This window comes from Aptenodytes patagonicus, chromosome 3 (assembly GCF_965638725.1).
Source record: "Aptenodytes patagonicus chromosome 3, bAptPat1.pri.cur, whole genome shotgun sequence".
NCBI lineage: Eukaryota > Metazoa > Chordata > Aves > Sphenisciformes > Spheniscidae > Aptenodytes > Aptenodytes patagonicus.
Genome location: NC_134951.1, coordinates 77,965,238 through 77,991,349, shown reverse-complemented (window position 1 = coordinate 77,991,349; position 26,112 = coordinate 77,965,238). Strand labels below are relative to the sequence as shown.

At 42.1% G+C, this 26,112-nt stretch overlaps 1 protein-coding gene across 2 annotated transcripts in view; it reads left to right on the top strand.

Annotated features, from left to right (window-relative positions):
* Positions 1–26,112, top strand: part of UTRN (utrophin) — a 418,084-nt gene that overhangs the window by 16,650 nt on the left and 375,322 nt on the right. The window contains exon 1 of one of the 2 annotated variants that reach the window (XM_076333918.1): positions 20,966–21,059. The exons of the other annotated variant lie outside the window; for it this stretch is intronic. Within the exon in view, the coding sequence (XP_076190033.1) occupies positions 20,966–21,059 (94 nt within the window). Of the gene's footprint in view, positions 1–20,965; positions 21,060–26,112 lie in introns of those variants that run through there. 2 annotated transcript variants of the gene reach the window in all.

Here is a 26,112-nt window from a genome sequence, read left to right as displayed (position 1 = left end):
GGGCAGGGTGCCTTTAGCACTGAGGAAACTGGCATGAAAACAGTGAAGGGTCCCAGAAACCCTGACCTGTTGTAGGCATGTCATACTTGCTATTACTCTCTGTCTCTATCCAATATGATGTTGAAGAGGGCTTGGGCTGTTGTATTCATCCTTAAAGGATTCAATGGCCTTGGTATAGGCGATTAAATTTAGTTTCAGGATGAAGTCTGTGGTTGACAGTGAAGTCCTCTCTGAACTAGTCCAAATCTGTTGAATAGCCTTTGGAGAAAATAAGATCCACTGCAAATCTCACCACTGGAGCTGGCTAGGAAAAAGTAATTCATGATGGGTAATGTACTTGCATGGAGGTTTTGGTTCTAGTGTGATTTGGGCAGAGAAAATGAAAGCTTGGCATTTGCTGCCGATTGTTGCCATGGAAGTCCTGATGCGTCCTTTCTTCCACAGCACTGCCCTGCTGCTGTTGGACAGGGGGAGCAGGGATGGAGCAGAAACCATTAGCCAGGTAGTGAAAATGGACTATGTCTATATAATGTTCAGATAAATTGACTATGGGAAATGAAGACTGCTTAGAAATGTTTTGCTGGCTTATTTATTTTCCATGCTAGTTCTTGCCACCTTTTGTTATGGCTTCTTATTTTGGCCCTGCAGTCTCTGGCTTAAACTTATACTTGAGTCCCCATATTATAAAAATACATTAAAATGTAATGTTCAGTTGAACTCCATTTTGCTGCTTGGGGAAAGAAGGAAGGGGATAAAGAACATGAGTTCTCCTGATGTACTGTGCTGTTGAAAGATGCTAACGTACCGTAGTGGTCATCTGAAACAAAAATTTATGTGGCCTAGGACTAGCGCAACCTGATTATGAAAGTATTCTGCGTAATTTCTGTAGGTATGGGAGGGAGGAGAGAAATTGAGACGTGAATTGTAACTCTTTATACTTGTTTCTTACAGTTTGAAAAGTCTGTTATCTTATGGATTTGGGTCCTTATGTGCACTAAACTGACACTTTTTTCCCTTTATACCAAAATGCACACAATTGTTTTTCTCCTCCTGGTGATTTGAGGACAGGAGGCAGAAAAACGTTTTTTGTTCCTCATAGATACTATGTCTGCCTGGTATTCTCATCTGCAATAATGCTCCTTTCATACTATTCCAGCACTCAAAAAGGACTTTAACTCGCTATCCTATTAAGAACCTCTTGTGCTGCCAGAAAAATGTAAAGAGGTTGTAGACAATTGGGGCTCAACTCTCATCTACAGTACAATGAAAAAAAGGAAATAATACATTCTTGGCTCTCGTGAATTTAGCAGAGCCAAAAGGTTATCAGCTGACAGAGTAGATGAGTTGTAATTATGATAACTAATGTTACTGGAAGTCTTTAAAAAGCAATTGAATTAATTATGTTTGATCTTTGTGAGAATCTGTGGCTGTGTTGGGATGGATTTTGATCTGGATCTATTATCTGGGATGCAGTGTGGTATAAGTGGGGGGAAAAATGTGTACGAATTGTGTGGGACTCGTCTTTTTATCTACTTTGTCTGTATTGTGGCACACTTAACAGAGAATATATTATTTTTTTCCCCTTTTTATTCCTCTCCTTTTTGGATGAATAAATCAAACTGCCATAGTTTGGAATCTGCAAGGTATCATGAAAGCCTCTTTTGAAAGTCTGGCAAATTGTAAAATATAATTTCAGTGAGAATTAGTGTATGATATAGAGTTTGCCCCTTCTGTGTAAGGTGGATATAGTTAAGAGCTATAAAACCTATTTTGCAGACTGTTATTTTTAGACATAAGTATTCAATTAATGCACAAAACAGGAACAAAAGAGAATTTCTGGTTAAATTACTAGTTTTTTAACTAAGGTATCCTTTGACTATCTTAATCAAGGGGGACAAGATGAAGTTTTTATTATATATAGAATTCCTTCCTTAACAGTCTTTAGACATTTTTTTTCTACCCCCTTCTGCAGGACTTGGAATGATGAGAGTACAGCTGAGGAGTGGGTGGGTCAGCCAGGTCATGTCTTTCAGTTTCATCCAGCTTGTTACAAGTAATCATCTGCTGTCTATTTACCTATTTATGCTACCAATATTTAACCTGCTGCTCTACCATTCAAGTGCAAAAATAGTGCTCTGCACTTTTTGCAAAGTAAGAGCAAGCAGGTTTAATTAAATTTCAGTAATGAAGGGTGGTGTATTAATACAAGGTGAGTGAATTTTTCTTTGCTAAAAACTTGTCAAGAGCTGATCCAATGATTATAATTTGTCTTTTTTCATAATAAGCAGAACTAGTTAAACAAGTCCTCTCAGCTTTAAGTAATTTCTTAAAGTCCTATTTCAAATTTCCTTCTGTAGAATAAGCAACTAAATTAAATATGAATAACCACATATTTAATCTTGAAAAAGATAATTTATTTTAAATTCCTGTTCAAGTAAGAATACATATGCAAGAGAGACTACTTTTAAAATGACATCCTCAAGGAAAATACCTAATGTAAAGCTAGGTGAAATAGTGGTGCAAAATATCACCTTGGCCTTGAGTTCTTTGTTTTTTAATCTCTAAAATGAGAAGATTTGCCTCTTGACAACAGATGAAAAATGTGAACAAAACGGCATCTGATCTTACAGTTTTTTTCCTTCATGCCTACTCCTGTCTCCCAGACTCTGTGTTTAGTGTAAAACAAGCCTGTCCGTTTCCGAACTTATTTTAGCTTTGAGCTGCTGTGTGTATAGTGCTTGACCTGGTCATCAGCTGTGGAAGATGTGAATGGCTGTCTTTAGCCTTGCTTAGCTTCCCTGCTTAGCTGGGATGTCACATCGTAAGCTCTTGTGACAGTATTTTGGTGTTTTTGTCAGTACTTGAGGGATTCTTGAAGTATAGGGTGGTCACCTTTCCGTCTGTTCCCTTGCAACTATTCATATAGAAACTCATCCTGGCGTGAATTTTTCAGGTCTGTCTTTGGATTATTGGGTGAAAAAATGTAGAAGCAGTAGCCAAAGGGAGCTTTATGCTCCATCTACAAGGAAAATTTTGGGGTTCCTGCTTTACTCTAGGCAGCTAAATAACAAGGGATAAAATGTCCTGGGGTGACTAACATCACTTGTTTTTTCTTGGGATTTTTTTTTTTTCCTGTCTTAGTGAAACTTTGTCGAATTCTCAGAAAAATTTGTGAAACGCGACCTTGCATTTCCATCCCAGAGCAGAGCGTTAGTGCAGTGAGCTAAGCACGGATGTGGCCATGTAGCTAGAGGAGAGGGTGTTCTCTTATGGCAGTTACTCAAGAAATCTTTGAATATTTATATGGTGAATTAACACCGTAGTGTAGAGGAGGTTTGGCAGAAAATCTTTCAGGATCTTGCAAGCTGCTCCATGCAAAGCTAGTGTTTTTTTTGCAAAAGCACATATTAAAAAAAAAAAAGCACATATAAAATGTGCTGAATAAGGATGTTGAGAGTTGAATCTGGCAACGTGTGATTCTGCAAAGGCGTCTTGTGTTATGGATTGCTGTTTATTTGATCAGATCTTATTTTAAAAACTGCTTATATAGGGGAAAAGCTTTGTACACCCTCCAATGGATATGTTTCACTGAAATTCAAGTAGTTGTATTTTGTAGACCTTATTAAAGGTTTTTCATAAATTGCAAGTTGACCTCAGCTTTGATAAATCTGTTGGTCTGTTCTGAGTTGTTAGTGGCATTAATGTCCTGTAGAAGGAAAGGTTCTCGCTTTCCAGTTGAAGTGAAATTATTCATTTCATGGAGAGACTTGAAGAGCGCTTGCTTCCTTTCCTTAATTTTTCCGAGCTGACTTTCCTCTTAGAATGGCCTTGTTCTCCCGTGGCAACCTGCCCGGGTTGGAGGGGGGGCCTGCATTGGGGATGAGGAATAATTCACTTTGAAGAACAAAGTTTGACAAATCTAGAAGAGCAATGGAGATCGTAAAAGTCAGAGCAACGGGGCTGGCTGTTAGAAATGACTTGATTTACAGCAGCCATGGCGTTGCCAGGTGGAATTCTTCAACTGGGTAAGGGCAGAGTAATTCTAGCTTAGCACCCACCTTGGCTCCTCTGTGCGTGGGTCACACCTGACCCACTGCTCCACTTCACCCACCGCAGGATGTGTGGCAAGTAACTCATGGGCACGGCAGTGTGCTCAATGAAATGCCAGCTGCGCTATGTAAGGTTGAGGGAGAAATTATCTGTGCAGATCTTTTCAAGTGGGAAGGTAGGGCTAAGCTTAACTGCCTGTAAGCAATTAAAATTCATGACAGAAAGTCAGGATATTATACCCTCCATCAGTCATTTCTTCATTAACCAGACCTATGCAAATATAACATGGTCTGTTAAAATTTAACCCCAAGAGGTGACTTCTCAGCAAGCTTTCTAGCCCACGAGGATCAGTGTTGATGCATAAAAATGAGGAGTAGGTGGAAATGCTTGAAATGCCTTAGAAGCCTCTTTCAACTTAATATAAAAGCACAATGGCTGAAAGGAAAAAAAAAAAAAAGGCAGTTTCTACATATAACATACGAAGTGTTTAGTAAGCAGTTGTGTCTAGCAGGTATTGGGAGATGGAACTGGCTGATAGATGCTGTCCGCTAGTAGTGTGTTTAAAATACCTGCTAATGAATTTGGATCCACTTTATTTAAGAATCACCTTGTTTTGTTTCGTAGTTAAATCTAATCTAGGTACTGAATTTTAGTATGGCTAGGGTTTGGGTTTTTTTTTCCCCCCTTGAGTGTGGTGTTACTCCATCCCTCTACTACTTTGCCCTTCCCCCCACCTTGTTATTTCTGCTGAGAGGTGGTAAGAGTGAAGAAGCAGCTGTAACTTTCCTTGTGTTTAGTTTTCTTGAACTTGATTCCCAGTTGGTGGAATTTCCTGGACCGCTGAATTGCTTTAAAAACCTCCTGAAGTCAGTTGGGTGCAATCTGTCAGTGGAGCCAGCTGCTTGCAATAGTTCCTCTCTCCCGTTACCAGTCTGAGTGCTGTGTCTTGGGTTCCTTCAGTGAATGACCCTGTATATTTCAAAGGTTTAACATTTTTCTTGACTATGTTTTTCAACCTATGCAGCTCCTAACATCAGAGCCGCCTTATCAAACAGATCTTTTTATCCTGTTAAGGGAGGGTGTTCCTTAGGATGTGCATCCAGCTGAAGTTTGAAGTGCTAAAGACCTCTTTATGCTATAATTATAACTTTGGGTCACCATATCACAATGGTAGCTATTGATTTTTAAGGAATTGTTTTCTCTGCACAAGGCCTGTTTATACTGCAGAATAGTGGGGTTTTTTTTCCTTCTCTCTTAATCAGAAGGGAAAACTGTAAAATTGGTGTCGTCTTCGCCTCTTCTGCACTATTGATTGTCACAGACCTTGGGTTTGACAGATGCATGTAACGTTCAGGTTATCCATAACTCAGATCTGTGCCTTTGTCATGGGAAATATCAAGAACATCCAGGTAGATCAGCCTTGATCTTTAGCACTATAGCCTAGTCTTCTTCAAGAAAACAAACAAATCATAAAAGAAAACAAACAAATTGTAAAAGAAAACAAACAAAAAAAGCTTACCCTGACTTCCTGCTCCTTTCTCTGTTTTTCTCACTGCAGATGTGGACTAATGCCTTCAAAATTGAAAGAAAGTAGAGCTTTAAAGATTAGTATGTTCCTGTAACTTGTTTTTTGTTATAACTAGTAACTGGGTGTGCAGGTGTCACCCGTGACTAACTTTGAGAGAAAGGCAACAAGATTTCTGCTAAGTGGCAGAAATGGCTCAAATAAAATACTGAATACTACATATGTTAGTCTGGGATAAGCAAGCTGATGGGTTGTACCCACTGAAGTTATTGTAAGGGTTGGGGAACACAGAGGAGAGAGTTCCAGGGAAGAAAAGACTGCTTCTGAAAAAACATGTTTCATGAGTTTCAGCCCTCAGGGAATGACATATTTTAAAAAACGCTCCTGTTCCTACCCCTCCTCCTCCTCATAAAATGAATGGTAAAGTAAATAAAAATGTAATTACGCACCTCTAGCTTGGATGTTTCTTCCTGATGTACAAAAGCACAGCCACAAAATAAGGCAGTGTTTTTAAGTGCTGGAACAAGATGCAATGGGGCTGGGTTTTTGTCATCTTTGTTGTGTATGCTTAAAGATGAGAGACAGAGGTATATGTAGATGTATATGCCTGTGCACAGATACATATATATACACAGGCCTATATATATTTTCCCTTCTGGGACTTCCATTTGGAAATGTTAAAATTCCTGAGAAATTATGCAGCCCTTTCAAGTTCAGAATAATTATACAGCGATGTGCGGACCTGAGTTTGTTAGAAGTCTGTCTTTAATGAGGTGTTTCCAGCTGGTTGCTTGGGAGGATGGTAAATCCTAAGTTTGTAGTAAAGCATGTCTGTGCTGCTTCTATCACATGCTGGGGTGGGAGTTCTTGCAGCCTGTCCTTACACCCCCCACCCCCACACCCACCCCCAACACACACCAGCTGGTGGCAGAGGCAACTTTTCCACCTTCAGCCCGAGTTGTCCCCAGTTAGCAAGGGTGACTTGGAGGCAGCCAGCAGCAAGGGCGTGTGTGCATGCTCAGGAATGCATCATTGACGTGGCTGGACCACTCTTAGGGGATGGATTTACCTCCTTGTCGCATCCAGACTGTGCGGGGGGGGGGGACTCCTGGGCATTGGGGATATAGGAGATGTGACTGTTGAAAACCTTGAATGATAGCAATTAATAGAAACATGGTGATTTGTAATTTTCTTTAAAAAAAAAAAAAATCTGAAATTTGGTATAAGAATTGGTGTATGCTGCCCTAAGGTCCTTTGATTTCCACCCCCCCCCCCGAGCTTACCTTTGGACTTGAATGGTCGTTTTCTAGGTTGTGACTGGAATATTTTCCTCCAGAATGAAAGAATGCCGTGTGGAGAATATGTATTCTTGCTTATTCACTTATTTTTAAAAAGCAATGCCGTAACTGAGCTAAAGGTAAATCTTCTGAGTCATCCAGAGAAAGGCTCGTAAGGGGGGAGAGAGATTCAGAACAAAAGTGGCAGACAGAGGACGTTCTTGCTGCTGAATGCTAGCTTCATGTGGTCAGAGACTTCATGTAGTGGGTACAGACGAGAAAGAGTGCGTCTCGGGCAAACAACTGAAGGAATTCAGATATCCTGCCTCCATGGGATAGTATTTATTGCCACTTCTTTCCTGCTTCCCCTCCACCCCCAACCCACCCCCCTTTCCTGGCCAGCTCTGATATCTCAAATGAAAAACAATCTCAAATGCTTCTTAAAACTATCTATGGATGTTGAGTTCAGCTACTCTGCATGCTTGGTAAGGTTAATTCCCAAGGTTTCTCATGGGTGTCTTCATTTTCTGACATCCGTCAATTTCTCTTTTATATATGCAATGTCTGGACACTGGCATCTGGACTCTGGAGATGCAAGTACATTTGCCGCTTCCTTCTGACTCTGCTGGAGAAAAGCTGGTAGTTGTTTTTCTACTTGGTCCAAGATATACTATGTCTCTTCTGGTGGTCAGGGTCTGAATTTGGAAATTCCTAGCTATATTTTCCTGTCCTTCTGTATGTTTCTGTCTCCTTCCTTGTCTGTGTACTTTCTTACTTGTCTATGCGAGTGTGAAAGTTGTGCTTGAATTGCTCGACTGAATGAGCAGGGATAGTGGTGATTTCATGAACTTGCTGGAAAATCTTAGCTTCACTCTCAGCAAGAGGTCCCCAGACAGCTGGGGAGGCTTGTGCAGTTCTGTGCTGGTGGCTGCTCTGGGCTTGCTCCTGTGAGCTTGGGTTTGTTGAAATCAAAACTTAACTCAGCCTTTAAGCATCATGTATGTGGCTTCCTTGTGGTTTCTGTTTGTACTCTGTTGCAAATTCACCACCACGTGCCCAGCTTTTTAGACAAGAGATAATTGCTTTATGATTTTTTTTCTTCCATTTCCTGCATGCATCGTTCATAAATCCTAGTCAAAGGTCTGGCAATAACTTGTTAATGCAAACATGAGAGACACAGTTGTTCTAGTCTGCTTAGCTTCCACTTTCATAATGGATTTTGTATATAGACACAAGGGTTGTATATGTGTGGTGATCCATCCCTCCTCCTCCTTCCCTGTGTATCATTTGCTGCTGTTGGCACTGTTCCAGCGCCAGAAAGGGAGGAGAGACTGACTCTAGAGAGCTAAACTCTCTGCAGCGCTTAGTTGGAAGGTACTTGGATATTACAGTGATGCTGTCTAGAAGATTTTTTGCTGAAGGGGATCTTGGCAATGCATGTTTTAAAACCTGGGTTAAGTTAAAAGACACTTGGCTTATTCCAAAACAACTTTGGAGAACTTCTGTTCAGGCCAACAGCGCTGATTCTGCCGCATTTCTGTGAAGTTGTTGTGGATGGGATCGCTATTTTGTACTTGCAATGTTTACCAAGCCTTTCTAACATTATCCTGATTTTTTTTTTTCTTTTTCTAGGATGATACAGCACTCTTTAGAGTGGAATTTAATGTCTGTTAAATTTTTTTTACAGATAGTGAAGAAAGCCTGTTGCAGCTGGCTGTGATTATAGACTACTGCCAGCATGCTGGAATGGGAACTTCTAGGGTAGAGCAAGTTGAAGCAAATGAAATGGAAATTTCCTTATTTTTATAGTGGTATTAGCCATGAAGCTTAATTATAAAGTTTGACCTTTTTACCTTCCGAAAAAAGTTTGGCTGAAGCTGTGAACTTCGGATTCCCGCAGGAGCCCTGCATAATTTCTGTAAGCAGTGGGCTGGATTGGAAGCACTCACCTTCTCCTCCATTTCCACCTCCCAAGCCCCACATGGTTTTGGGATTGCTGCTGCTGCTTGAACCTTCCTGCTCCCCAGCAGCAGCAGAACCTGACCAGGCCTTGTATCCTCCCAAATCGTAACAAATCTCTTAGCTGTTCTGTAACAAAAAGTAGGATTTAGGGGAGAGGAGAACATACAAATAAGCTCTGTGATCTGCTCACTGTGTCTGTGATCCATCCTTGGCCTTTGAGGAACGGGTGGGCCATAGCATCGGTCGCAGCCAGATGCTGTGGCTCAGAAGCGAGATGTGAGGAATTCCCTCCTGTCGTCACCCCTGCCCCGGCACGGCTTCCCAGCAGACTTCCTGGTTGTAGCAGTGGTTTTAGTTTGGAAGTAAGCTGTTGTTGAGACTGGTTTTCTGAAGCAGTGGAACAAATGGCAAACCAACTACATCATTAGATGCCCTTGGTGTTTTTGGCCGAAACTGGCTGTAGAGGGCGTGGGGGATTGAATGAATGGTCATGGTAGTAACTGAAAGGAGCTCGGCTGTTTCCATAGTAGTCACAAAGTTCTTGCTGTCTACAGCTGGACACATATCCTTGTACTGTCCTCCTCCTTCTCTACCAAATACTGAAATACAGGGTTTGTAATGTGTTGGAGCAATTCCACCCAATTCTTGGCGGAGGCAGCGAGGGCTAGGACAGGCCCTGGGTGCTTCTCCAGACTTGTTTGTCAGATGGAGCTGGCAAAGCTCTCTGAGGCCAAGCTGGGCTTAGCCAGAAACCTTGTGTTTGGGGTGGCTATGAGTCATGGTCTAGCTGGCTGCTGAAATGCCATTGTAGGGACACATACAGGTTAGATTTATTGTGACAGTGTTCTCCCCCCTCATGTTTGCCTGTACCTGCTCTTGTGTGCTGGTGGGAGGAGTTCAGTGGTGCTGACCCCAGGCATGTCCTGTTCTCTTCTGCTTCTCCATCCCAGCTGCCTGATCTTGCATGCAAGAGACAAAACAGGGGGTATGCAGTGTTTATTTTCAGTATTGGTAGGGATTTATACTCACTTCACTGGGATTGTACTTGGATGCAGTGAACTGGCCTGCCTCATTGATTTTGACCCTCCTGATGGAGGGTCAAAAAACTGATTAACAGCTATATAGCTTGGGTAGAACAAGGCAAGGAAGATGAAGTTAATTATGGTGGAATGGGAGGTACAAGATCGTTAGTGTGACAGCACCTGATGATCATGTGGGAGTGAGAAGACTGAAAGAACTGTCTTGTGATTTGCTTTGAGAGCTGATTTTTTTTTTTTTCTTTCCTTAACAGTAGTGAGGTTTTTGTTGTTTGCAGGAGGAGTAATTTGGTATATGGAGGCAAATGGGGAGAAAGACAGGTGGTGGAAAACGGCAGGGCTGGGGGCAGTTAGTTGGATGTAAAGGATTTAGGGTCGAAGTAGATTTCTAAAAACTGCTGGATAATGTAGCTTCTTGACTCTTTGTGGTCATTTGGCTGCATCTACACTAGAGCTGCTTTTCAATGACCGAGGGCCTCGCGTACACTCAGTAGCACAAGTTTTACCAAAGGTAGATAGCTGCTGTTTTTTTGTTATTAAGTAACATCTCAAACAATTTAATTGCATCTGTATGAAGTTCTGTTTCTGAACCTTGCCACCCTTCTCCTAAACTGCCTTGCTTATCTTGCAATCTAAGCTGTAAAGGTCTTTACTGGGGGGATCCCCCTTTTTTTTCCCTGACATATTTATGAAGATAATATGTAATGGAGGTTTGACTCTTTTCTGTGGCTGACCTGAAGTACTTTTGTGACTAGAAAGTGAATTTTTTGAGACAAACTTTGTTATAGGGAGTGGAATGTGTCAGCTCAAAGTGATTTTAAAATCAAACAAACAAAAGCACCTACAAGCAGATTAAAGAAACAAACAAAAAGGATTAATTCTATGATCATGCTACAAAGTAAAAAAAAAAAAAAAGCACAGCAGCAATGAAGTTTTATAATGCTTCATTCATACAGCTGTCAAATTAGTACAGTTAGAATGAGGGAACTGTGCATAAATAATAGAAATGTTTATATGACAGTATAATTGTCTGTGGGAATACTAGTTAGATATTAAATTATTGGTAATGAACACAGTCTGACGTCTGGTTGAATACAGGTATTGGAGAACTGCTCAAATCTAGGGCAAGCTGAAGGCAGAGTAACAAACAGCCCAGAGGCCTCACACTTATGTTTGAGTGAATTACAACTGCTATACAACTTGTTTCTGTGTTTTGTTGTTCTCCTCCTCCTCCTCCTTTATTTACTGGAGTTTTACCAACCTATAAAGACTTTTTTTTTTAAAAGTAAACCTCTAAACAAGCTTAATACAACTTGCCTCAGTATTAGCTTTGTGAAGTTAAAGTGGCTTTTGCCTGTACATGTTGACAGGCCTGCAGAGAGAAATGAGGCATGCTTTTCAGTAGCACCCTGTTGCTGCTCCAGAATGAGAACTTAAGCCAGTAAGAAAATAATCGTATGAGAACCTACGCAGTGCTTGGTAGTAGCAACAAAAGCAAGCAGGGTAGTAGGAAAGACAAAACAAAGTAAGGAACAAACCTGCAAACATGGTGTGCCATTTGGAGCACTTGGCTTCACGTGCTAGGGAGATTGTGGGGTTATAAAAGCCCGTCTGCTGAATGGAGTGAGGGTCCTGAACACACAGGATGGTGCGTGGTGTTTCAGAATCTCAATCTATCCAGTTTGGTGTAAAAACTTCAAAGTTATATTACATACTCATGTACTCATTCGTAATCGTGAATGTACTCACTATATACATATTTTTGAAATACGTGAAAGCAGTAATTGTTTAGTCAAACGGGAGGAATAAGACACTTAAGAATTTGCTTTTTTCCCTGTGAATTTAAAGGCTTCAGCTTTAAAATGTTTTTTGTAGAAGTAATGTGAAATTTTATTGAGCCTGTTGTAGGGTTGTTGCAGTAAATGTCACATGGCTTCATAAACAATAGTACAAAATGGGTGGGTGAGGGGGAATGAATAGCAGAAAAGCTGCTGTTCAGACCGTGGATGAGACTGTGTGCCTGCTCACATGTCAAGTTTAAGGTGTGATGCTTCAGTAAGGTGACCAATAATGTGGTTAGTATAGTGTGTGCATCCATTTTTAACCCTCAAACTGCTTGAAAATCAGCTAGTAAACATGTATATCATTGACATTAAATATTTATGCGGGAATGCTGTGCTGCATGTGTTGCATCACAGTAATTGTGAAGCAGGAATTGTGTTTTCGGACTTCATTTTTTTCTGGCTTGGGAACGCATGTGATCTGCCAGTCAGTCTTGGCAGATCACTGGAAGACTTCTTGGAACTTACTGTACCTGTGGCCTCTATCTCAACCTTCACATGATTTAAGCTTTAAATTCAACTAACACTCGGCTTTTGTCACCAACGTAACCATACTGGTGGTGGCAGCCGTAGCGGAGTTCATCATTGTACCATAGTAGTTCGAGAGGTACAGATGGAGTTTTTGAGACGGGTACTGTGTGATTGCAGGCTAACTTCTGCACAGTGCATGCTGGCTTTGCTTAGAAGGTTTCTGGGAGTTTTATTATGGTATCTTAGTGGGTGGTGGCATTTGAAGAATAAAAGAATGCAATCCTTCTGTCCAGTGGAGCTTTGGTAATTACTCCTCCGCACACTTGAGCTTAAATAACTAAGCCTAGTGTTTTCCATTTGACCTGGCAGAAGCTTGCAAAGGATATGCACAGAAAGCTCGCTCAAGATTTCTTGAAAACAAGTGAGGGTGTAAACATGCAACCTTTTGCTGGCTTGCAAAATTGAATCAGTTACTGCCCCTCAGCTGCTTGCTGCTGCCTAGTTCTCCTTCCACTACGTCTCCACTGATGGTACACACTGGTGGTTTGTGTGAGCTTTCCTTAGCTAGTGCAGAGCTGAGCGAGGTGCCTGCTAACCCAGCTATTACTTAACCTCTTCAGCTGATGTGTGGGCTGGGCTGGTCCCCAGCCTCTGCTTGGGAACCTGGGCAGGTGGCTTGAGATGGTGCGCTTTATTTGGGAAAGGATGTGCACCTGTCTCTTCACTGCTGTTGGATCTCTGCTTATGAGTGTGTGTGTACAGTTACTTTTGGAGAGGCTTGGGGCTTTTTTTTGTGTTTAGTTGTGTGGGTCTTTTCTCCCTCTAGGTAACAGTTCAGTTGTGCCATGTGCTTTGTCTCTTTTCCATACTCCTCTCCTTCCCTAGTCCCTTGATACACAGAAATGCTGTGCTAAACTGAAGAGCCCTCCCTCCGAGAGCTTTAATTCTGCTTCTGTGGCCCTAAGAAAGCAGGTTGATGCTGTTTGTTGCTTTGCTCTTTGTTCTTACCTGATTCCCATTGCTAGTTGGCAGTGCAGCGTGATGGCTCTGTGTTGCCATAGCTGCTGCATGATGGTCCTCTGTGAACTGACCTCAGACTAGTTTAATAATCAGTTATTTTGCAGGTTCCAGTAGGTTCAATATTTAACAAAGGACATGGTTTTACCTCACTCTTTTTCTTGCCATGCTAATTGTTCAGGGAGGGGAGAAAGAAGGCCATTAATTTTAACAGTAGTTTTAATGATGCACTTCTAGGATCTAACTGTGATGCAACAATTTTTTTTAATACCATCTTTGTAGAGTGTTATACCTACCAAAACGTCTGATGTTGGATTATCTATTGAAATATACTCTCTGGCCTTGTTGCAGTCTTGGCAACCTTAAACACACAATGATTTGCAATTTGTAGCTGTTAAAAGGAGATCAGTGGTTAAAGGTTGTGAATTGGTGTGTAAGCTTTCAGCAGTGAGTGCAATTTAATTATTGGGACAAAAGAGGTATAGTAAGTCTGCAGTTAGCTGGAGGCTTTAAACAGGATTGAGCTGGAGCATATGTTTTTGTGTTGGTGTTTTTTGGGTGGTTTTTTCTTTTGGTAAAGGGGTGTTTCATGAAAGTAAAGCCTCATACTGTGGCAGCAGAGTAGGTAATTTTAAGATGGGTTTTCTGTAGTTTGAAAAATTTTGAGGTGTGGCTCTGGCATCGTGCAGGAGAAGGAACAGTGTGGCACCCACCCTCATCAGGCTGGGCAGCACGTGGTCCCCAGGGGCCGTGGTGCTGCTCTGGGACCCTGGGCTGGCTGCATGCACCCGGTCTCTGTGCTGCATTGCTGTGCCGGGTCCCACACACAGCGCAGCCTTCCCGTGCTGAGCTGAGTAGGCTTTTTTTTTTTGACTCTGATAACAGCAATGCTATTTTGGAAAGAGGGATGCTTGCCTTGGGTCCCTGTCAGGAGACAGGTTTATCCTCTGGGGAGTGGAGTTTAACTGGAGATGTGTTCGTGTTGGATGTGTAACTCTGTCCTCTCTCTGTAATTGCTGTATTTATTCTGAAAAGACTAACTCCAGTCAGCACAAACGAGTCGAACTTCTCGTGTGTATTTGTCAAAATATGCTAATGGACAAGAAGCTGCTTGCAGGAAGGCTGTCCCTGAGCCACCTATGGCCAGCTATATAATCGTAGGAAACAGGCTTTTTTCTTTTTTTTTGGCTTAGTTTTAGGATGCCTCTAATAGTTTCTTACTGACTTTTAGCTTTCTGGACTAGGAAAAGACAGCCTGTTTAGCTTAGGGAGCTCTCTACAGTAGTCTTGCTGTTCAAGGAAGGAATGGGGAGACTTGGGGCTCCTACTGCAGGCTTTCTGTGGATCCCTTTTTTCCTGGTGAGCAAAACTCCCCACCCCCGGCATGGTGACTGTGGGAAGTCCAAAGGACTCTGGTAACGGCTCCTGCAGAAGGCAGAGCAGCTCTGCACAATGCTGTCCCTCTCTTTGCTCTCTGTGGCTTTTCGTTTTGGAAAAGGATGAATAAAATACATTGTTGCAAATGGGAAGGGAAGTAGACTGTCTGGGTGGGAGAAATTTAATGCTAATTTTAAAAAGACTGGTAATAAATACGTATACTTGTGACAGCTCAGTGGCAGTACACAAATAAATAGTGTGCTCTAAATGGTACGGCTGAAGAGTTAATGTCTTGGGTGCTACCTGATCACCCATGCATCTTTGCAGGGCATTAAAAAAGAAAAGCAAACTTCTAGATGTTTGAAGCTGCAGTTGTTGGTGGCACTCTGCTAACCACTAACGCCTCAGTCATCGCTCTGACTGCACCACTGTTGAAATGCGCCTGTGATAAATTTAACTGTGATTATCTCCCCTCTTTCTCCCCCAGCGGTAGGACGTGAGGGTTTTAGCTTTCAGGATGAAGGCCGTGGTTGCAGCACTAGCTGGTAGAGGTGTCCTCAGCGAAGGCCTGAAGGCTTTGGCAAGCAGAGGGCCATGTGCCTGCTCCAGAGCTGCTCTCCAGGCTTCCTTGTGCGCTGTCCTTCCTCTCCGCCCAGTCTGAGGCAAACCCCAATGCCTCCGCACAGCCCTGCTTGGTTTGTGTGCGAAGAGCTGGGAGGGTAGGCTGCTCCTGTCAGCTTAGTAAAGTCTGTTGCTGTTCAGAGTGTGTATATATAGCATCTGTGTATATATGTGTATAGGGAGTGGATAGGAGGGTTGCATCTAGAGCTTTTAGCCCCTCCTTCGTCCCATTTTGTGGTACCTAAAGTTAGAAGGTTGTTAGTAGGTTGCTGCTGTAGCTTGTGGACAGGGAGGAAGAGGCTCCTTCCACGCAGGAGCTGTCTCCTGTGGGCCTCCGAGTATTTGTATATTGATATACAGGCTTTCGAGTGCTCTGGGTTGCTCTTCTGCTGTTGACAGGACCATTCTTATTCTTTATTAGTGTGTACCTTGGCCAGAGATTGTTAGCGGAAGTACGTTTAACATAAGCCAGAATGAATACCTATGGAAGTGTGCTCAAAATTAAATCAAACTACATAACTGCAATTAAGAATGAAATCCTATAGGTTTCCCATTCCTCCCACCTACATCTTCTTGTTTGAAAAGAATGTAGCAGAAGACTCTTTCTAAGGAAAAATCCCTGTGCAATTTGGAAGGAAGCTTTGAGATGTTTCTGTTCTTGAAGGCACAAACTGACATTTACAAAATGAGTGACAGGAAAAGCTACAAGTAAATTGTATTATTCATATGCTTGCCTAAGCTGTTCCTTCCCAAGCTTTGGACTGCATCCTGGCACGTGGAGGGCAGGTGAATGAGATGTGTTTTGGAGGCAGCGCCTTTTCCTGCAGCAGTTCCCGATGCTGCAGGGTGTGCTGAGGGCAGTGCTCTGTCCTGGGTGGAGTTGCCCAACAGCAGCTCTCACAGCTGCTTGGCCGCTGGGCTGAGCCCAGGCTTCCCAGTCTGTCCCATTGCAGCAATGCCTGCTGCCAGGGCAAGTGGTATTGAGAACTGTAAACCACCAGGATGGCTGCTTGGAGGGGCCAGGGTAGCAGAAGTGATAGTCCCTCTCCTGTGCTTGGGCTTGCATGCTGCCATTCGGGGCTCAGCGCAGGGCTCCTGCTGAAATACATGTTACATCCCAGCATACAAGCACACAAGCGTTGAGCTGTGCATCGGTCATAGATTGATCAGGATTTGTTTTATAAAGGTGCTCATGAATGGGCAGGAACCTTGTTTCAGAAGGTGTGCTCAGCATCTTAAACGAGAAGCAAAATGCAGAAGGCTCCTACATCTCCTGTGGACCTGCTGTCACTCCTCTGGGCTACTGGAAACAGGTGGCCCAGGATGTTTTGTGAAAGGAGGGGTGCTGGTTGTGTGTCGTGGTTGGGTTTCACAGGTACGACTATAATGTAAACATCACTTTTGGAAGAATAATGTGCCCCACAGGCTTTCTCAGTATTTACATTCAAAATATTCCCTTCAGTATCTATACAAGAGAAAAAGGGATCCCGCCCCTACGCGCTCCCCGCCTCCCTCCCAAAGATAAAAGAGGAATTTTGAAAAAGTAACTAAAACTGTGGAGATTCTTGAAAGGTGTCAATTTGTTATCTACAGTTGCTGCTGTTATTTCTTTTGCAGGATGAGTCAGTTGGTTATTTGCAGCAGCCACAGACATGCTGTTTTACAAGAAACGTGTGTCAAGTCAGCATGGCTGAAGCGCTGCATGCTGGAAGGGTTTGGTGTTGGAGTTGCCTGTGTGAGCACTGAGAGAGTATCTGTGTGTTATCCGTACTGCAGTGCTCCAACAGCTGCCATACTCAAAACTGTTCCTCTTCCACAGTAGTGAGGGCAGTTACTCTACTGCTAATTCCTTTTTCAGGAGAAAGCTTTATGCTGATATGAACGTGCTGTGTGAAAGGAGGTTTCAACAGCAATGCTAAAAACTGTTATCTGTCTGAAGTTGCTGTTGCTGTGGGTTTCCCGACCAGTTTCCATCAAAATGCAACAGGCACTTGAAACACTACTTTCTGTTTAAGTTCCTGTCGTTGCCTTTTCAGCATCCTTCTCCTTAGCATTGCCCTCTAAGCTCTCTTGTTTGCTTGCTCAAGCAAGCATTGTGTGGTCTGCTAATTCAAAACACGTTTGTCAGGCCAGCGAAAAAAAGTTCTGTCATGTTGTTGTGGTGAAATAAAACATCCTGAACAAAATTATGGGGTGTTAATGTCCCACAGCATGAGAAGCGCTTAACTAGAAGCTCATTGTAGCAGCGTTATAAAGGGTAGGGCTAGAGGGGTAGTGCAGGAAGCCTGCAGAAGAGTATGCTCCTCTAGGAAGGAGAAGGCTCTTGGCTCGTGCGTGATGGAGAAGAAAGGTGAAGGAGGAACTCTTTATCTCCTTGTTCTGTTCCCATAAGAAATCCTCCAGGTTGGCTTTTTCCTCCTCCATAACACAAGTCTTTCTCTGTGGACTTGTCTGGAAGAGTGGAAGTTCAGAGCAGGGTTAACCAGGGCCTACTTGGAACAAAGCTAGAAGGGGGGAGGCTGTGAAAAAGAAGCCAGTTTCCTCTTCTCAGAGTCAAGGCATTCAAGGCTCTTGGAAGGCTCCCAGAAGGCAAAGAAGAAATGGAAACCAATCTCATTCTAGACTGCCTTGCATACAGGGGATTTTTATAATTAAAGGATGTTGCTCTCTGTTCCCATTGTTGTTTGCCTCTGTGAACTTTAATTTTACTTTGAACCCGGTGCTGACTTCATATGTGCTGGGGCTGCGATAGAGAAGTGATCTTAAGTATTTATGAGCTCACCTTCAAATGAACGGATACAGTTGTCTTGTTCTTTTTTTTCCCCCTCTTTTTTTCCTTTTTCCCCTACCTCTCTGCTTTTTCATTTTCCCGTTCCCTGCTGCCTGGACTGAGCTATTGATGGGTAGTGTTTCATGTATGAAGTGTGGCATTCAGACCTTCTTTCCTACAAGGACTGCGTTGCCATCTAAGCTCCAGTCCTTCTGAAAACTTAAAGCAAGCTTGTCATATGTTGAGCCTAGCCTTGTTCTTCTCTATGCTTTGTAATACATGGGCAAGCACAAAAACGTGATTTCTACTTACTAGACTTCTACGTAGGCTTCACTCTACTTCTGTCTTCCCACTGTGGTTTCAGCTGGTCTGTTTGGCTGGTCTTTTTTATCTTATATGATGATAAGAAGACTAGGCAGGCAGCCAGCTGCTGTTGAACTATAATAGAGCCAGTGGTATGTACAAAATTTGATTACTGCTGTCAACACCAGAGTGAATAAAAGAGAGCACATACTTCAGTCAGAGAGCTGCTAAATAAATGGCCTATTGAATTCAGTAGTAGTAGGAATAAGACTATCTTCTTCTCCTAATGAATGAAGTGGTTTATGGGTAGAGAGTGTGCTAGTGTGTTGAACTCCTGAGTTTGTTTAAAAAAGCAAAAAAAAATCCTTTTTGCCTTCTTCGAAGATTACTTTCCCAAAAAGCTTCCATTTCTCTCTTGCTTATCAGCTCTTGTGGTTAATGCATGGATTTCACACCCAGTACTTCGGATTTTGACAGAGGCCATAGCTTCACTTTTTAAAGTTTAGCTTAAAAAAAAAAAGTGTTCCTGCCATCCTAAAGCTAACTTCTTTGCAGATAGGTTCTGACATGAAACTAATGTTAACTATTCTATCAACAAACAAAAAAACCCTCTTTATTAAGTTAATAAATATTCTCAGTGTATATTCTTACTGAAATGTTGGATTTTCAAAGTAAAACTTGCTGTTAGGTAAAAGCAGTTTCTCTAATGTACGTGATGTAGTTGCTGATGGCAGGCAGAGCTTGACAGCTGAGGTTCTCTGGAAGCTCTCTGGTGAATGAGTGGTTTCCCTCAGCCCCTCTAATATCTTAATGTTGAAGTTCAAGAGACTGATGGAGGCTCAGAGAGATTGGTGTTTCTCTAACTGCTCTCGCTGACCCCGTGCCCTTTATTGAGGAGTGGGAAACCCAGAAGTGTTGTAACAAACTAGCCAACTCCTGAAGCTTGTACGTATCCTTCAGTCTTGGAAAGTGTCTGATGGAGAGAGCCTTAATTCATTTGTGTATGGGCCTTATCTTGGAGTGGCAGGGACCAAGGTATTGGATCAACAGGGGAGCGCTCTTAGGGAATGCAGACGAGTCTTGTCAAGACCTGAAAAAAGGGAGTTCATGTGCTGTTGGGAAGACTTCTGGTGTACGTGCATGGCTGCCCGCTAATTGTCATCGTATGCTTGGTAAAGTTGGCAGCATCTTTTTGCCTTGTGGTTGTGAAGTGCTTGGCACAGTAAGGTTTATGTTTGTATTTGCTATGGCAAAATACATCATTGTTGTTTGTTTCTAAAATAGGAATCCTAGCTTTAAAACTTTATTACCTTTCCCTATTGCTCTTGCTTGCGTGGTCCACAGAAATGTTTGGATACAAATGTCTGATTTAGCCCCCTGAATGTATGGCTGTCTTTATTCACGGAAACAAAACTCCTTTTGTGTGTGTCTTTCAGGCTTCAACTTTGAGGAATTCTTAAAATTGGAAAAAAAACCCAACCCACAAAACAAAGTAAGACCAACTCCCGCCCCCAATAAAATTTTAGGAAAAATCTTATCTTGACACACCCCCACCCCCCCGCAATAGTGCCTGTCTGGTATGTGACACAGTAAACTGTCCCAACTGAATATTACTGAAGACATGAGAGCTGTATTTAGAACAGTTGTCTGATAGCGTAATACAATGAGACAAATCAAATAGCATCTGTCTTTCTGCTTTTGAAACCAATTATCCCATGTACAGCTCCTCTCTGGCTGTAGTGCTTGTACTTGTGTGTTATAGTTAGTCTCCTCTTGCATTACTTTTTTGTGACTATTGGAATTCTGTACAGTTCAATATCCTTAAATGTGTAATCTGGAATCACATGTCTTTCATAACTACCGAATTCGGAGTCCTCTTAATTTGATTATAAAGTTGGCAACAGGATGTTGAAGGCTGAGTGATTGGGTTTGCCTTCTGTATTGGTGGTAAATACAGTTTAAAGGCCCGCTTGTAAAATAACTCTATCATAGCCTTGTATTATTAACCTTCTGCTTTACTGGGCTGTGGTCTGTCTTGTTTGGAATTACTGCACAGTGGAAATGGCATGCCTAATCAGAGTTTGTGATTTTTGACGTGGAGGTTTATTTGTAGAACTTCCTTTTTATGCTGAAATCTTGTGTTTAAAATTTTCTTGTGCTCTTTTGAAAGGCCATTAAAAGATGTGGATGCTCACCTTGAAGAGTTGTTCTGGTTTCACGTTCTATTGAATGTGTGGAAAAAGTGTTATGGTAATACTGCAAGCTTTTTGCAAAGTAAATGCTAAAGATATTTAGGTGTCTTTTAAAATGAGTATGGTATTTGACCAGGGGGGTTGACTTGAACAGCAAAGGAAAATTGCCACCTTCTTTCCTGTTTTCTGTACGTAGAACTTAACTTGCCGGTGCTTTGAAAGCTGGAGTGTCCTTATGTTTTCATAAGGAGTAGCAAAGCAGCATATTAATCTATTTTTAAAGGGGGGGGGGGGGAAATCTCAGTTGGCTTGAAGTCTGTTACTTGTTTACCTGCAGTCTTTTAAAAGGTTTGTTTCCTGAATGGTTTTGTCAGTTCACTGCGTGGCTGAATGTGTCGAACCCTCTGAGGAAAACCACTGCTTCCCTCCCCCTCGAATCCCGGCATGCAGTTCTTGTGCGGGTACTAGCGTGTACTTCCTCTTCATCTTCACTTTCCTGTTTTTCAAAGAGTGAGCTTGATCATGAGTGTTCAAACAGCCAAAAAAGTTGTGTGGAAAAAGTACAAGGTTGCTGTGCCTCGGGATACTGACAGGCAGACATGTTACCCTCCGCCGGGTGAGTGCACGCTTACCTATATTTTCAAGGCTATGGTGGATAAAAGGATCCAGCCATGTGGGTCTGCTCTTATCTTCTACACCTCATGCAAGCTGCTTTTCTTAACTCTGTTCAAGTTTGCTGACTCTTAACAGGAGCAGGTTGTGGAAGGCATGGCAGGAAACAGCCCAGGGGAAAGGCTGTTTTCTGTGGTGCTGCTCCATTGCAAGTGCTGTGTGAGCCCTGGCTGTGTGACACCTGCAGCCGCAAGATCCTCTTGGTAATGCTTGTGTCATGGCTTGCCTTTCACCTATAACATGTTAACTTTTTCATGGCGTAAGTTTTGTTGCTGTTCTGTCTGATCAAAAGTCTTAATGCCTCCAATTTTCTTAAACTACACATTAAGTTATGGTGATTTCAGTGTTTAATTGTTTTTATTCTCTGCAGTTCTGCTTACTGTGTCTTCTGCGACTTTTGAATGTACATACTTATAACTGCCTTCACCCCTCACACTTTTTTCCATTTTGGTGGTATCTCCAGGGAGCTCCTGTAATTTGGAAAGAATATTTTTGGGGGAGGGGCGCTTTGGAGGAGGAGAAATTGGGGATGTTTCTCTCTCCTTTTCTTTCTGCCATCCTTTCCCACCTGTCCCAATTGACATTTCACAGATCGACTATTCTGCTGTTTTGTGACCAGGGCCAAATAAGCTAGATTGGCATGGTAAAGGCAATTTGAGGTTTCCCAGTACCTGTAAATATGCTGTTTAGATACAGTAATTGACAGATGGGGCTGATTATTTTGTGAATTGGTGTCAGAACTTCATGGATGCAGAACCTGCTATCAATAGAGAATTTGGTCCATTTGACTAGACTTTTGATGTGGGTTTTTTTGGTATAAAGCTGGAGTCCAAATATGGGTTTTTAGAAAGAGAAACGAAAATCCTCTTAGGACATAGCAGCGTAATGGCTAACTTTAGAATAAAATGATGGGCTGGGACTCTGGTCTCACGAATGTTTGCTTCTAGAACAATGAGGTGGATTTGGATATACGCCAGTGTAGTTGAGAGCAGAAACTTTCCTGCCCAGTCTGAACTTTGTTGAAACTGACAAAAATGTCAAGAAAACTCAGTAATGTGAGTGGTGTTGCTTTTGACTGACTCTGGAAAGCTCACTAAATTACATGTTGGAGAGATCTGGTGTTCTTCAAAATCTGCGTGTATTCAACCTGCTAATGAGGTACAGCTGCAGTTGATCACTCTTGGAAAGTTAGAAGTAGGAGAAAGTCAGTTTGCTTGGTTTTTAACCTGGGCCATTGTTCAGGGACAATGTTTGTTCTGGCTCTGTGTGTATTGGTGTGGGGTTTTTTTGGGACTATTTCTCGGATTTTTTTCCTTTCTTCTTTTATTGTTGTATTTTTAGAAGACCATAAACTTGGGGAAAGTGTTATAACCAGCCATGCAATTAACTAATGAACACTGCAGTTGTGAAACCTCAAAAATGTTCATCTGTGGGATAATAGGGGGTTCAATCTCTTTGAGGTTTTCTGTCTCAGTCCTTCAGGTATTTTTAATGTGTAAGTGCCAGTGTGTGTACACGGATAATATTTGGTGATGTTCATGTGTCTGGATGACTTCTCTGATGGTGCCTGCCCTAACTGAGGCTAGGCTGAGGTGTAAATCTCCTAGCTGAGTAGCAGCTACTTGGTTGCTCAGGTGCTTTATATGATTGAGCAGAGAGTGCTTGGTGACTGTTTCTTAAGTCCTGTTTAACTCCCTATGAGCTTAGAGCCCTCTGTTTTTAAAAGCATGTATATCATGGCTGGTATATTGCAATTATAATTTTTCTTAATCAAGCAGCAGGATTTTTCCAGGAAATTCCTTGCATTATAATGTTCTTAACTTCATAAAGTGTAGGACTGTAGATTTGCTTTCCAGGAGAGTGACAGTCTCAAATTCACTGTCATCTGCTCACTCTCTCAGAGCAAAAAAATCTGAAAAAAGGTAGGTGAGAGACATGGAAGGGAAAAACAAGAGAAAGAAAAACTGAACATAAAAGAAATTAAATCTGGGGGGGGAAGCCTTTCTCTGATTGAGAGGACAGAATTTTCAATGATGCAGTACTGGCAATATTCAAGCAGGAAAAAATGGGCGGAAAAGTTGGGAGGGGTATATGTGTGTAATCGTTTCTTTTTCACGTCCTTCGCTTTTCACACATTCAGAATGTAAATAACAGGGAGGCTTTTGAGAAGCTTAGGAAGCACCTTGTGTGCAGCTCTCTGGCTGGAAGGTTTAGGGGTGATTTATTTGCCTGTAAACGCTGCAGTGTCGGCAGAGGTACAGTTTTGGTTTTGTTGGTTGGCTGCTTCTTGTGAGAACTGTTGGGGGCTGAAGGAAGGGAGGTTAAAGTTCATATCTGATAAAGTATGTGAATGTAAATGAATTAGTTTAGGTGATGCCAGAATGGATAAGACACTTCTGTCCTCTGAAGCCTAAACAACATGAGCGTGTTTGGTCAGAGATTGGTTTATGGCCTAAAATATACTAATTTGGTTCGTCTAGTGGGATGTCCTTCTTGATAAATGTCTAATCTCTCTTAATAACCTTTTAAGCTCTCAAGTTAGTGGCAGGTGCTGGGAGTGTGGTGGCACTGGTAGGCTGTGTGGTGCCTAACTGGAGCCAAAGCTGGATCTTTATCCGGGAGGGAAAAAAAGAAGGGATCTCATACTTTCTTCACCTGTTCAAACAAATGTGCTCTCTTGTTCGTTGCTGTTCCGTGTCATGGGAGATAATTTATATTCTTACAGGAAAACTTCTGAAACTGTTCCAGGAAAACTATTGGGCTATTTTGTATTTATGTTTATATATACACATACCCTACCAGTGTAGCAGCATTTGATGTGATTATTTTTTAAATTACTTTTTTTCTACTTCAATTGCCTCATTACCCAGATTGATGTCGCCCTGTCATTTGAGGGGAGGCTACTTACCCTATATTAAGGAGGTAGAAAAAGATGCCGGTTCTGTGAAACCTCCTGAAAGGGGTTGCCCTGTGGTACTGTTTCTATAAAATGTCAACTCTTGGAGCCAATAAAGCACTCTGCAGTAATTGAATAATCTATGTTAGCATCTTACCAATATGCCACTACATATTATTTTATTTTTTTCATACAGTTGTCAACAGAAGCAAAAGAGATCAATTTACATTTTATTGTGTGAGCTAACTGTTGTGCAGTCCCCAGCCCAGTGATTAAAAGGAGTGGTGTTTTTTTTAATAGCAGTAGGAAATAATCCAATGACACGACTGAGGCATTTTACAAACTGATAGTTTGACAGCGTATCTTTTGAAACCCTGTGTTTAGCTTCTGTTCCCATTTGGGCCTCCCTCCTTGCTCTGATAGCCTTCCTTTGGAAATCCCAGGACCGCTCGCCTACAAATGAAAAGCTTCCTTTCAGGTAGGAAGGAATTTTTATCTTGTGTTCCCACAAGATATATGCACTGATAGCAGCTTGAAACTATTTAATCATGAGACCACAAGCTGTTACAATAGTAAAAAATAATATTTACTGTTTTGTTCATGTTACTGTAAGTAGTTGTGAAGCCCTGGGTTTGGTTAGTTTGCTTAGTAGAGCTGTGCTGGACCTCAAATCTGTTTGATTTGAAACAGCTCTGGCTTTTAAACACATGAAAATGGTGTATTTCCGTTTTGGCAGCAGATGATGAAGGATGTGTTCTAAAATACAGCATAGTTGTAGATGAAATGGATAAGAACAGTAATTACATTGTATTACATAGTTACCTTTTGAGTCTTCACGTGAACTGTTTCTCAGGTTCTGAAGGACTTTTTTTTTTTAAAACTCTTCCTATGTATATTAAATGTACATGCATACTGAGAAAGTGGAAAATATTTTTCTGTTGTCTTGTAGTACAGTCCCTGTGGTAAATTGCAGGGCAGTTTTTTGCTGCTGGATGCAGGCTGTGCCCCTCTGCATTGTGTCACACGGAGTGGTGCCTGTGACTCACTTCAGCCATATGGAGAAACCATGTTCCCTCTGGCCGGTGAATAATCTGTTGCTGGTTCACTTTTATGTTTTCACTGAAATGTTCTGACCCTTAACTGGAGAGCTCCATATGCTTCCTGCCCTCGTCCCTGATGAATAGGGCAGGAATTGGCAGGAGTATGGTCTGCTCTGTGACCTAATTTGTGTGGCGTCTGGGTGGAGCGCGCTCTAATCTTCGCTAAGCAAGTGGCTGAGAAAGCGAATTGCGGTAATTCCCTGGCTGATCCTTCCAGCGGGTAAAAAGAATGCTTGTGCTGCAGGGGAAGGAGATGCCTTGTACTCTGACGCTTGTTAGGTGCTGAGATGAATTTCTATCTAAGCATTCAGAAAAGCAGCGAACAAACAGTTCAAGGATTCTCTGCAGAGATTTGGAAATGTGATGGCTGACTTCTGTGCTGTGCGGGGTGACAGTCAACAGCTTTCCCCTTGTGTCTGCCCAGATCAAACCTGGCATGCAGAAGTGTACACTGACAGCTTTCCATAATATCTGACAGTTAAAAGAGCATTTAGTGTCGCTTGTGCAGATGGAAGCAGGATGGTTGTATCTGTCTTGTTAAATTTTACTACAGTGTGGATTTCATACTGCAGTTATAAAATAGCTCCTTCTTATTGAGATAAAATATTGTTCAGGCTTGCTTAACTGTTCAGGGTCTGATTAACTTGAGTTATGGCCTGAGACACACTAACTTATATAGTTAGTGTGTATATATGTACTTAAGTATATAGATGCAGTGTTCAGTTGTATGTCTGGAATACAAAGAGGTCTGGGCAGATACTGAAACTGTGACCATGTCGAAGATCACGTTTTCCCTATTGTTCTGGTAAACTGGCGAACAGGGGGAGTGCATCAAGTTTTTTAGCTACGAGGCTAACTTCATAAAGAAATAGCATGTGATGACCAGGCAGGTCCCCATTCCTGCCTGTCCCCTCTTAGGCTGGTGACTGGTTCCAGCCCAGCGCTTTTGCGGGGCTGACCCTGAGCTGCGCATCTGTCCCCCTACACCCAGGCTTCAGTAC